The sequence below is a fragment of the Mustela nivalis genome (assembly GCF_964662115.1).
Source record: "Mustela nivalis genome assembly, chromosome: 10".
NCBI classification, from domain to species: Eukaryota; Metazoa; Chordata; class Mammalia; order Carnivora; family Mustelidae; genus Mustela; species Mustela nivalis.
Window position 1 is genome coordinate 104748900 of NC_139029.1, and position 11783 is coordinate 104760682.

The 11783-nt window shown below is 52.1% G+C and overlaps 1 protein-coding gene across 1 annotated transcript; it reads left to right on the top strand.

Moving 5' to 3' along the window:
• Positions 1–4241: 4241 nt before the first annotated feature.
• KCNA10 (potassium voltage-gated channel subfamily A member 10) lies at positions 4242–5777 on the top strand (the record flags this gene model as incomplete). Its single annotated transcript, XM_082686195.1, has 1 exon — positions 4242–5777. One exon carries the CDS (start codon positions 4242–4244, stop codon positions 5775–5777), a length of 1536 nt encoding a protein of 511 aa, XP_082542321.1.
• Between the last annotated feature and the right edge of the window lie 6006 nt (positions 5778–11783).

Genomic DNA, 11783 nt, shown 5'->3' on the forward strand with positions numbered 1-11783 from the left:
GAATGGATACACACTAGATTAAAACTGTGCAGCTTGATGGGTTTAGACAGACGTGTACACCCATGACACCAACATCACAACAAAGATAAACATCAGCATCACCCCTGAAAGAGTTTCCTTGGCCCTTGGCCATCCCCCCTTTCCCCTCCCTGCCCCCAGCCCCTGGCAACTGCCGATTTGCTATCTGACACTCAAGGTTAACGAGCAGCTTCTAGAATCTTGTATAAATGGAATTATCCTGTATGTAACCCTTTTTCTCGGGCTTCTTTGACTCAGCGTGTTTTCCTATTACTGATGGAAAAAATGGAGCCTTGATGAGGAAACGCAAGTAGTCAGCAATCACAGCAGAGACATTGCAGGTGTCCTGGCTCTGAGCCTAAGATGCTGTCGGCAACACTTCCTTCACTCATCACTTCCTTGTTCATTCACCGGAGAGTAATTGGGTGCTTGCGTGGGCTAAGCCCCGGAGCTAGGTGTTGGAACCATAGCAGTGCATAGGCAGGCACAGTCCCTGCCCTCAGGAGATTGCACTTCATTCATTCATTTGTTCGTTCATTCACTCATTCGCCTGTTTAACAAATACTCACGGCACATCCATAGAAAATTCTGTTTGAACGTGGCACTGCCCCACCACCTCCTACACCACCCTGATGCTCATTAGCCATCCTGCTATCTGCCACTTTGAGCTGGACAGCGGGGTAATGCAGGTGCAGATCATGAGAGGTGAGTTCTGTCCTCCGGGAGCATCTAGAGCAGGAGAAGCTATAAGATTCTCTCCTGTACTGTGAAAGCTTAAGAGCTAAGGCTGATCCCACAGAAGGTGGCATTCCAAGCTGAGTGCAAACGTGAGTGGTCCAGGCAGGAAGGCAAGGGGCTCAGGGGAGGTGGGAGGCTCTCCAGGCTGGACTGGCCAGAGCAGGCTCCTCTGACTGGGCGGGACCTGAGCAGTCGCCAGATGAGCAGGAAGAAGTAAGAGACAAACAGAAGGGGAGGTGTACCAGGCAGAAGCCAAACAGAAAGAAAGACCTGGAGGCAGGGCCAGGGAAGAGCTGATCAGGAAGACAGTGAGCTGGGAATTCCTCCTGGGGAAGTAGGAGGTCACAAAAACATGCACAATGCCGGGGTGGGGAGAGTAGTCACTTACAGTTTTGTAGTAATTTACAATTTACAAAGTGCTCTGTTATCATCTTATTTACTCAGTATAATCCTTGAGGTGGGAATTACCACTATGTTTCCCATGTTACAAATCAGAAAATGGAGGCTCATGAAATCCAGGGATTTGCTCAAAAATAAACAACTCCTAAGTGCTGGGGCAGAGCTTCAAGCCAGGACTCTTGTCCCCAAGACCAGTCCTCTTTTCCCTATGTCCATAATTATCAACATTGAAACGGGGCCCAGGGAGCGTGCTTCTGAAGACGACAGAATACGTTGTTCGAACATGGCTTGTCCCACCACTTCTCACACCCCCTGACCCTCTTCAGCCACCCTCCTGCCTACCACTAGGAGCTGGGGATGGACATGGCAAAGAGGAGATCAGGAGGAGGTAGAAGGGAAATGGCCTGGCCTCCAGGACAGGACGTTAGTTATTCGACCAAGGAAGCTCTCCCTCGTCCCCCCATGCCTCCTGCCTCTAGCTCCAGAGAAGGTTCCTAATAAGGGCCCACTGTAGTCATGCAGAAGTGGTTCCCAGGCCCTTGCCCCAGAGGCCCTGGATGGCACCCCTTCCTCTCAGCCTGGAGAAAGTGGGATGGAAATCACACCAAGGAGGAGATAAGCAGGAGCGCCCCCCGGGGCCAGAACCCCAAGGGGAAAAATACAACTCCGACATCACAAGATGGGTACAGAGCTGGAGTCCGACCCCACATCTACTGGGAAGCCGAGGGCAAGCCCCTAATTCATCACATGGCTCACTGAAGGAAGAGGTCATATTTCTCCAGGGCTTCCTGTGTGCAGAGCCAGGACTCCAGCTCACATCGACTGGTTCCCAGCTCACAGGTCCTAACCACTGCTCCATCCTGCCTTCAACCACCCTGCTGCTCCCCAGAGGCCAGCACCTGTCACAGAGGCCCAGCATCTGACATGCTCAGTGATGGGCACATTCTCCCCACTCTCCCCCTGCCCCTACCTGCTCCACAGCCAAAGGAGCATTGTAGTGAAACCAGGTGGCTTGCAAAGGCCAAGAGGCAAGGGCTCAAGCAGGCCTAACCAGCCAGACCTGAACTCCACTCCTGAACTGAGGAAAGAGTGCATGGGACTGATGGGGCTCCGAGGGCCCCCACTTCCATGATGCAGGCCCACAGCTCCTCACAAGGCCTCAGCTTCCACTCATGGGTCCCATGGTCAAGCAGGAAAGGCCTGGGCCAGGAAGCAGGCTCAGCTCAGGGCTCGGTACCACTGGTATGGTCTTGGGAAGGCCACTTGGTCCCTGTGACTCAGTCTCCCTATCTGTAAAATGGAAATAACATTTTCCAGTCTCACATGATCATTGTCATTCAGCGAGACACGCAAATGTGGAATCACTTCGAAAAGATTACAACACTGTACGCTGCAAGGTATCCTTGTACGTGTAACTCCAAGGTCATGACCACCAGATTTTACCCCTGTCTCCCACCCACACCCCCAGCCTTCCTGGCCTCAGCCTTCTTAGTTTGAAACTGAAGCTTGAGTGGCCTTGAGGAAGGAATCTTAGTCTGTTTCTGTGGATATCCAAGCCCACCGGGTGCACTCTCCTTAACCCTGCCCCCAATTCACACACACTTACCTATTTCCCACCTGCCCAACATGACTTTTAAAAATGAAATCATTCTTGGGGCGCCTGGATGGCTCAGTCTGTTAAGCATCTGACTCTTGATTTCAGCTCAGGTCATGATCTCAGGGTCCTGGGATTGAGCCCCACATTAGGCTCCGCACTCAGCAGGAGTCTGCTTCTCTCTCTCCCCTCCCCCACCTCTCTCTCCCCTCCCTCTCAAATAAATAAATAGATCTTTTAAACAAAAAATTGTAAATAGGGGTGCCTGGGTGGCTCAGTCGCTTAAGCATCTGCTTTCAGATCAGGTCATGATCCCAGGGTCCTGGAGTCCAGTCCAGCGAGGGGCTCATGAGCAGGGAGGCTGTTTCTCTCTCTCCCTCTGCCCTTCCCCCTGCTTGTGTTCCCTCTCTCACTGTCTTTCTATTGAATAAATAAATAAAAATCTTTAAAAAGATTGTAAATAAAGAGATAAAAATGAAATCATTCCCCGTAAACATCTTAGATGTATACCAAAAAAAAAAAAAAAAAAAAAAATGCCAATGGCTGTTGGCTTCTAAAGTCCCTATTAGGTGAAGAATTCAGCAAAAACAATAGCTGTGATTTACTGATCCTCCCCCCAGATAGAGCATCTTACATATGCTGTCTCGTTAATGTTGCCTCCAAACAACCCTGGGAGTTAGTGACAGAGGAGGGCCCAGGCTCAGAGGGCTCTCTTGTTCTCCCTCCAGCAGAATCGCCTGGGTTCCTGCATCTCCCAGCCCCAGAACTTGGCCCAAGAGGGATGACGGAGGTAATGAGAAGTGTTCGTAGCGTGAGAGAAAGAACCTGGCTGAGGAAGTGTGGAAAAGTGTGGGGAAAACTGGAGGACTTCAGCCAAATACAAAATTACCTGCTCCTTTTCTTTTTTTTTTTAAAGATAGATTGATTGATTTATTTACGTATTTGTCAGAGAGAGTGAGAGCATAAGTGGGGGGAGCTGCAGGCAGAGGGAGAAGCAGGTTCCCCGCTGGGCAAGGAGCCCAATGCAGGACTTGATCCCAGGACCCTGGGGATTGTAACCTAAGCTGAAATCAACTGGGCCACCCAGGCATCCCAAATTGCCTGCTTTATTATTAAGAAATGTTAATGTCCTCTTTCATTATGTCCTCCCTGGGCTGCCAGCCGGCCCGTTGTGGATGGACACCGTCTTGGCCAGAGGCAGAGCTGACCGCCCAGCCAGGCTCCTTCTCTGCAATCTGCTCTAGTGATTCGTGTACATGAGCTCAGGGGTGCAGGTGGCTTTCGAGGGAAGAATGGTGCCCAGGCAACCATGAGGTTCCTTCCCACACTAAAAGTAAGTCGTTTTTTAACCCACTGGGGTAACTTACCTCTATGACCCGGAGCCCACTGTAACCCATCCTGGCTCGTGTGTGATGACCTTCCTCATCTCCACAGGTCATGGCAGGCCAGGAAGACTGAGGGTCTTCATGCTGCTTTCCTGAACCACCCTAGGATGGATGTGTGTGGCTGGAAGGAAATGGAGGTGGCTCTGGTCAATTTCGATAACTCAGATGAAATCCACGAAGAGCCGGGCTATGCCACAGACTTTGACCCAACCAGCCCAAAAGGCCGTCCTGGGAGCAGCCCCTTCTCCAACTGGAGGAGTCTCATTGGTGATGGCACCAACCATGAGACGGCCTTCTCCAAGCTCTCAAGAGACGATGTTGATTCCCCAGGGCCTGAGCCGGTGGGCCTGAATGAAGGAAACCAGCGGGTGATCATCAACATTGCCGGGCTGAGGTTTGAGACCCAGCTCAGAACCCTCAATCAGTTCCCCGAGACCCTCCTGGGAGACCGGGAGAAAAGGATGTACTTCTTTGACTCCATGAGAAACGAGTATTTCTTTGACCGGAACCGGCCGAGTTTTGATGGAATCCTGTATTACTACCAATCAGGTGGGAAGATCCGGCGCCCTGCCAACGTCCCCATTGACATCTTCGCTGATGAAATCTCCTTCTATGAGCTGGGTAGTGAGGCCATGGACCAGTTCCGGGAGGACGAAGGCTTCATCAAAGACCCTGAAACGCTGCTCCCCACCAATGACTTCCACCGGCAGTTCTGGCTCCTCTTCGAGTACCCCGAGAGCTCCAGTGCCGCCCGGGGCGTGGCCGTGGTCTCCGTGCTGGTTGTGGTCATCTCCATCACCATCTTCTGCCTGGAAACACTACCAGAGTTCCGGGAGGAGAGGGAACTGAAGGTCATGAGAGACCCCGGCGTCAACACAAGCAAGTCAGTCCTCTCCCACACGATGTTCACTGACCCTTTCTTCATGGTGGAGTCTACCTGCATCGTTTGGTTCACCTTGGAGCTGGTGCTCCGGTTTGTGGTCTGCCCCAGCAAGACTGACTTCTTCAGGAACATCATGAACATCATCGATATCATCTCCATCATCCCCTACTTTGCAACCCTCATCACGGAGCTGGTCCAGGAGACAGAGCCCAGCATCCAACAGAACATGTCCCTGGCCATCCTGAGGATCATCCGGCTGGTGCGGGTCTTCCGCATCTTCAAGCTCTCCCGGCACTCCAAGGGGCTGCAGATCCTGGGCCAGACGCTGAAGGCTTCCATGAGGGAGCTGGGGCTGCTCATCTTCTTCCTCTTCATTGGGGTCATCCTCTTCTCCAGCGCGGTCTACTTTGCCGAGGTGGATGAGCCTGAGTCCCATTTCTCTAGCATTCCTGATGGCTTCTGGTGGGCAGTAGTCACCATGACAACTGTGGGCTATGGTGACATGTGCCCAATCACCCCCGGGGGGAAGATTGTGGGCACTCTGTGCGCCATCGCGGGGGTCCTCACTGTTGCCCTCCCTGTGCCTGTCATCGTCTCCAACTTTAATTACTTCTACCATCGGGAGACTGAGAATGAAGAGAAGCAAAACATCCCAAGTGAAATTGACAAGATCCTCAACAGTGTGGGCTCAAAAATGGGCAGCACAGACTCTCTTAGTAAGACCAATGGTGGCTGCTCCACAGGGAGGTCCCCGAAGTGACCTGTCCAGGGGTCCTTGCCCCTGAGTCTCCCTGTCTTTTTTTCTTTGTCTCTCTCTGTTTCTCTCTGTGTGTCTCTCTGTCTCTCCCCTTCTCTCTCTGCCTCTGTCCCCACGCCCACAGCTTCTCACTCCCCCTCCCCTCTCTGCCTCTTGCTCTCTGTTTTTCTGAAAAAGGGAGTTTATCTTTTGAGAATAGCAGGCCATCTTGGATTGCAAGCTGTTTGAATAACCCCATACTTCTGCTGCATTTTCTAAGCTGTTTTCTCTCAACCAACCATCGGAAGATTTAATTCTCCTTTCCTCAGAGGGGTACTTCTGGTCCTTGCTGCTCGCCTATGGTACCCAAGATCAGCTGTATTGACAACATGTGGGAGCAAGGGAAATGCAGAATCTGAGCCCACCACAGACCTACTGAATCCAAATTCTCATTTTAACAAGATCCCAAGTGATTCATTTCCACAATAAAGATGAAGAAGCACTGGTTTTGGTCTTCCCAAGAGGAGGCATATTAAAAGGCCGGGGAATGCTGTGAGCAATGACTAAGAGCTCTGGGTTGTTTAATAATAATATCTTACACTTGTGTCACGTTGCATAAATTTTCCAAAGCACTTTCACCAACAGTATCTCACTGCATCTCAAAATAACCGGTAGGACAGATTTGGTTGTTATTCTCACGTTGTAGATGAACAAACCCAAGGACAGCGAAGAAACGGTGACATGCTCCCTGCTGGAAACCACACCTACCTACTAGGCTGGGGTCCTTTCTGCTTGTGGATGCTTTGGAATCAGAGGGAGAGGGGCGTGAGGGCTCTGTTTTTCAGAGGATCCAGGCAGCAAATCTCTGGACAGGAACACTCTTTCTTAGGGATTCCAGCATCTCCACGCATGCTGGGAAGATAGAGCCCGCCTGGCCCCTCGATCCTCAGTCACTTCCTTGGGCAGTGGGCCTATAGAAACACTCCCAGGTGCTTTTCACCTGGCCTGTCTCTGTGAGTTTAGGCAGAGGCTGGTGAGCCTGAGTGTGGGATGGGTGTGCACCAGGAAAATAGATGCCTCCTGGTTCAGATGCCACTGAGTCATAAGGAATTGACTAGTTGCCTGTTGGGGCAGCTTAGTGGGGAGCAGCAGGGCCTTAAGACATGTGCCTAGATTCCAGGCCCACTCAAAGAGCCTGGTTGTGGCAGGCTTACCTGAGAAACTGCCCTCTTGGAAGTGGGTCCTTCTTAGCTCACTACACTCCCAGAATGAGGGGGTGGAATTGGAATTCCCCAAAAATCAGAGAAGGAAGCTTTCGCTCTGTCCCCCATCCCTCCACCCCCATTCATGCCTCCAAGGAAGGAGGCTTGCACCATCCTCAGGCCCAATAACCAAACCTCAAAGGTGAGTCAGCATCGGAACTCTGGACCTCTGGGCTGCAGGTCACTGCTCAGCTCCAAGCCACACAGCCCAAACCACACAATCCACAGCACGCAATCCTGGAACACACCCAGCTCCAACAACCCTGTAAGACAAAGAGCCGCAGCCACAGATCCCATCACACAGCCTCCCTTTCATGACAGCCTAACAGACGTACCAGTGTGAGAGAAAGCTGCTTCTCTCTGCTCTTGTTGTCCTGAGTACAGGCCCTAAGAATCTGGACTCAGTCATCTTTAAGGCCCTTTCCTGCTCTAAAAACCCCAATCTTCTTCTTATGCGTTAGCCTCAAGCTCTCACTTTGCACGAGTCACAGAGACCCTGGGCTTTACAGAAGACATCACTGCCCTAAGACCTGTGCAAGCAAGACTCCTGTCCCAGGCCTGAGCCTCACGGTTCTGGGCTTTGGAGAGCCTTCCTCACAGTTTTCTAAGTTCCTTTCTAATTGCTCTCCTTCAGGCCCCTTTCCAACTCCCTACATCCCTCAGGCCCAAGCATGGGGGTTGACCAGATGTCCCGAGGCAGTCCCGGATTCACACATGTGGGATCATGCTGGAGCCCTATGTGGGGTTCCAGTTCCAGGATGGTGGTCTGGAGAGCAGAGTGCTCCCACTGGCTGGCGTGCCATTTCTTTTACAGAATCACATAAGCTTAGGTGCCAGAAATGTGACAGCACTCTGATCTAAGGTGATGCAAACTCCCATAGACACTGAGTCCTTGCAAAAATTCTTTCTCCAGGCTCCCGAGCATCCTCGGGGTGGCTTTGACAAAAGAGTCCACATGCCCACATTCTGCCTTCTGGAAGCCACATGATCACAATTCTTTACAGCAAAACCTCTCTCCACAGATGGATGAGACCATTTGCACTTCCCATCAGCCACCCGAAGTCAACATTATTCCCCCCATTTTGTCACATGAGGAAACTGGTTCAGAGTGGTTCGTGGGCACACAGCCAGGAAACCATAGAGAGGGATTTAAATCTAGGTCTCTTTGATGCCACAGTGTATCCCACCACGCTGCCTGCTAACCGGAACAGCTCCCTCCTGAGAAGGGATCCTGGGGCTGGGGTCACACAGATGGTCGTGGCACATTTCTGGGAGCAGGGAGGCTGGTTCTCCTGAGGACCTGCTTTCTTTCTCTCTCTGACTCTACATTCAGAGCCACATGCAGGCCTCCCACCTCCAGACGTGCTACAAACATGGTGGGATGGAAAGACCCAGGGGTAGGTTGGACCAGTGCCCCTAGAGGCCAAGATAGAGTCCCAGAGCCTGCAGCTCGGCCTTTCTCGTCTGAGGGTCCTGCCAGAAAGGGCTTAGACTAGCAGAGCAGAAGGGACCCACTCGGTTTCTCTAGCCAATGCAGTTACCCCTGGAGGGTTGGGAGGCCTGCTTATAAACTTCTGACGCCCAGAAAGCAGGTCCAGACCTCTAGGCTGGTGCCAGGAAATGGGCTGCAGAAGCAAGCCCTCTGGGGCACCTGGGTGGCTCATTCTTTAAGCATCTGCCTTTGGCTTTAGGTCATGAGCCCAGGGTCCTGGAATGGAGCCCCACATCGGGCTCCTTGCTCAGTGGGAAGCCTGCTTCCTCTCTCCACTCCCCCTTCTCATGTTCCTGCTCTCACTGTCTCTCTCTGTGTGTCAAATAAATAAATAAAATATTAAAGCAGCAGCAGCAGCAAGTCTTCGACTCGCCATACCACTGCTGCCAACGGGGCTGGTATCATAGTCCCTGACGTTGAGTCCCCGGCACTGAGTCATCTGTTTCTCCCCGAGCCAGCCAGGGAGACGGGCTGTGGGGCCCTCTCACCATCCATCTGGCCAGCCTCCTGTAGCAGAGAAATCTGCTGTCGATGGACTTGCACCCCTGGTGACTCACTGACAAAGGGAAAGAAGAGAGTCAGGGCAGACGGGACAGCGTGGCCCAGGGGTCAAGTGTGAAAGGCGCTCTCATTACCGTCACAGATGGAAGGACTTGTCAGCAGCCAGGCTCAGATGGCCTTGCCTTTGGGAGGAGCAGAGCAAGGCCTGAGGCTTCCTTCAGTGAGTTCCTATAAACAGAGTCCTACTATGTGGCAGACATTTTCTAGCCGCTGAGTAAAGACATAGAAAGAAGGGAAAGGCCCCTTTTAAGGGTCACAGTAAAAATATGCAAACAATGTAAGGGGAAACAGCAGAAACATCTTCAGTGCAGAAGGCTTCCAAATCTTGAGCCTTCCTTCCCACATGATGCCGGCTATCTTTGCAAAGAGCTTGGGATTCATTGCTCCATCTATTCATTCTCTTTGAAAAGTGTTTTACAAAGCAGAAAGCCACTCAAAAACGTCAGTGTTTTGAGTGGAAAGCTCTCTAGACTTGGAACCAAAGGACCTGGCTGAATTTGTATTAATGTTAGGACTTGGACCTCCATGGGCCTCAGTTTCCTTATGTGGAAGATGGAGAATAAATAAATAAATAAATAAATAAAACAAAAAAGACTCCTACAATAGCAAACATGGCAGGATTCTCTCCACCCAACCCCAGGGAGCAGGCCCTGAGTCCTCTCACCTGGCCAACAGGATGCCTCAGGACCTCCACAAGCCACTCAAGTGGCTGCTCAGGACCTGCCGTCTGCTAGAGACGGCCCCTGGGACTCCCTGCTTCTCTGCCTGTTATACTTGTACTCACTACCGAAAGGAATGACTGCTCTTTAAAAGCTGTCTTTTGGACCAATGAATTAGCGCTGCCCGAATAAGGACAGAACTTGCCTTGGCAATCGGCATTCAATTGACCCTAAGCGGAAGGTCCCTGATTTCAAAGACAGTTTAAAAACAAACTTAACTGAGCTGGGAAAGGACAAGGGTTATGAACCATATCGTATCACATTCAATAACCAACTAGCTGTTCAGGCTGATTTGCACACGTGTCATTTCCTCTGAAACAGCCACTGTCAGGTAGTATCATTTCACAGGTATCAATCAAAGAGCACAAAATCAGGGTGATCAGACATAGGTGGCACTGCATTGTCCCATCCCTCACCTTTTTGACCAAAGACCCTATTCGCTTCACCCCCATGCAAACCACAGGCGGTAACTCCAACTCCCGCACGGCAGCATTCCCTGTGGCTCTGGGACATCAGGGAGGCTGAGGTTGGAAGCACCACTCGCTGGGCTGGCCTCGCCCAGTCCATGCCACCCACGCAGAGCCCACTCAGAGGAGCTCAGCCACTCTTGGGGAAGGAAGGCTCTGCAGCAGCCCCGGGACAACCCCCGGTGCAGTGTGGCCCAGAGCAGCGGCCACCCTGGACCTTGGTCACCCATGAGGCTCTCTCAGCTCTGGTGGCCCTGTCCAGCCCTTACTGTGCTTGGGGATGCGGTACCTCCCCACCACCCGCTCAGCACTCCTGAGGGTGCACACGCTGGGGCAGGAATGTGTTCCAGCAGGCCATTTTCCGTGGCAGGTGCCAGAAACCCAAGTCAAACTCAAACAAGACAGAAACCTTTACCAGCTCCCGTAATGGAGAAATACAGGACAAGAAGAGATTGTAGCTGAATCTGGGGGACTCAAACACCACCACCCTCAGAGCTCAAGTCCCTCCTGTCCATTGCCTTTTTCCGCTTCTCTCTGCTGGACGCCATCACAGCTCTCAAGGACGTTCTCTACAGGGCGGGGAGGGTGGCAGCCCCCAGGTCATGGCCTTATCATCATCCAACCAAAAACAAACAAATATACATATATATAGAATCACCTTTGTGTCACATTACTATCGATAATTCCTCACAAAAATGTCAGATCCAAAAGGTAGAGATTTTGGTTTGTTCGGTCCACTACCATATTCCCCGGGCCTATTGCAGCACACAGCAGGTGTTCAGTAAATATTTGTTGAATTAATAAATGGTAATTCCCTAAAGAGACCAAACTAAGACACTCTCTCGGCCTGGTAAGATTTTGTTCTCCTTCACCCCTACCCTCTCCCAGACCTTAGACCTACAGGCTGAGGCCAGACTTCCTTAATGAGGAATGACTGTTGGATGACCCTTAAAGCATTGGGGGTGCGGGCTCTGGGGTCTGGGAAGGTGGCTAGAAAGGGACACAGGGGCAGCCTGGCCTGGAACATGCTCCCAGCCAGCGAGAAAACTCCCTGCCCCACTTCCTGCCCAGCCCCACCCCTAGATAGGATTAGAGGAGGCCAAGGGGACCCAGGACGCCTCTCTCTCTGAAGGCCCTGCTCTGAAGGTTGCGGACCCCTTTGCAGCTTTCCAGGGCAACCCCTGAGCCTCCAGAAGGCCGCCTTTCTCAAGCATCCTGGCAGTCCGACCTCCCAGGTCAGTTTGAACTGCTCCCCTCACCCTCCCCCTGCCCAGGCCCTCACCGGGGGAGCCCCTCTCCATGGAAGTCCTGCTCAGAGCACCTCACAGCAGCTGCTGAGGAAACGTGGCCTGCCCACCGGTGACAAGGCCCCTTTCCCCCTGCTCCTTTTCTGTTAGGTCCCAGTGGTGGGAAGGACAGGAGGGAAGGGGAGCCCAAGGTGCCCCTTGCCCCTCTCAACAGCTGATTCCAAAAAATAAAATGCATTCCCCTGTGGAGTGGAGCCTCCAAAGGCCCTTTGAAGTGAAAGG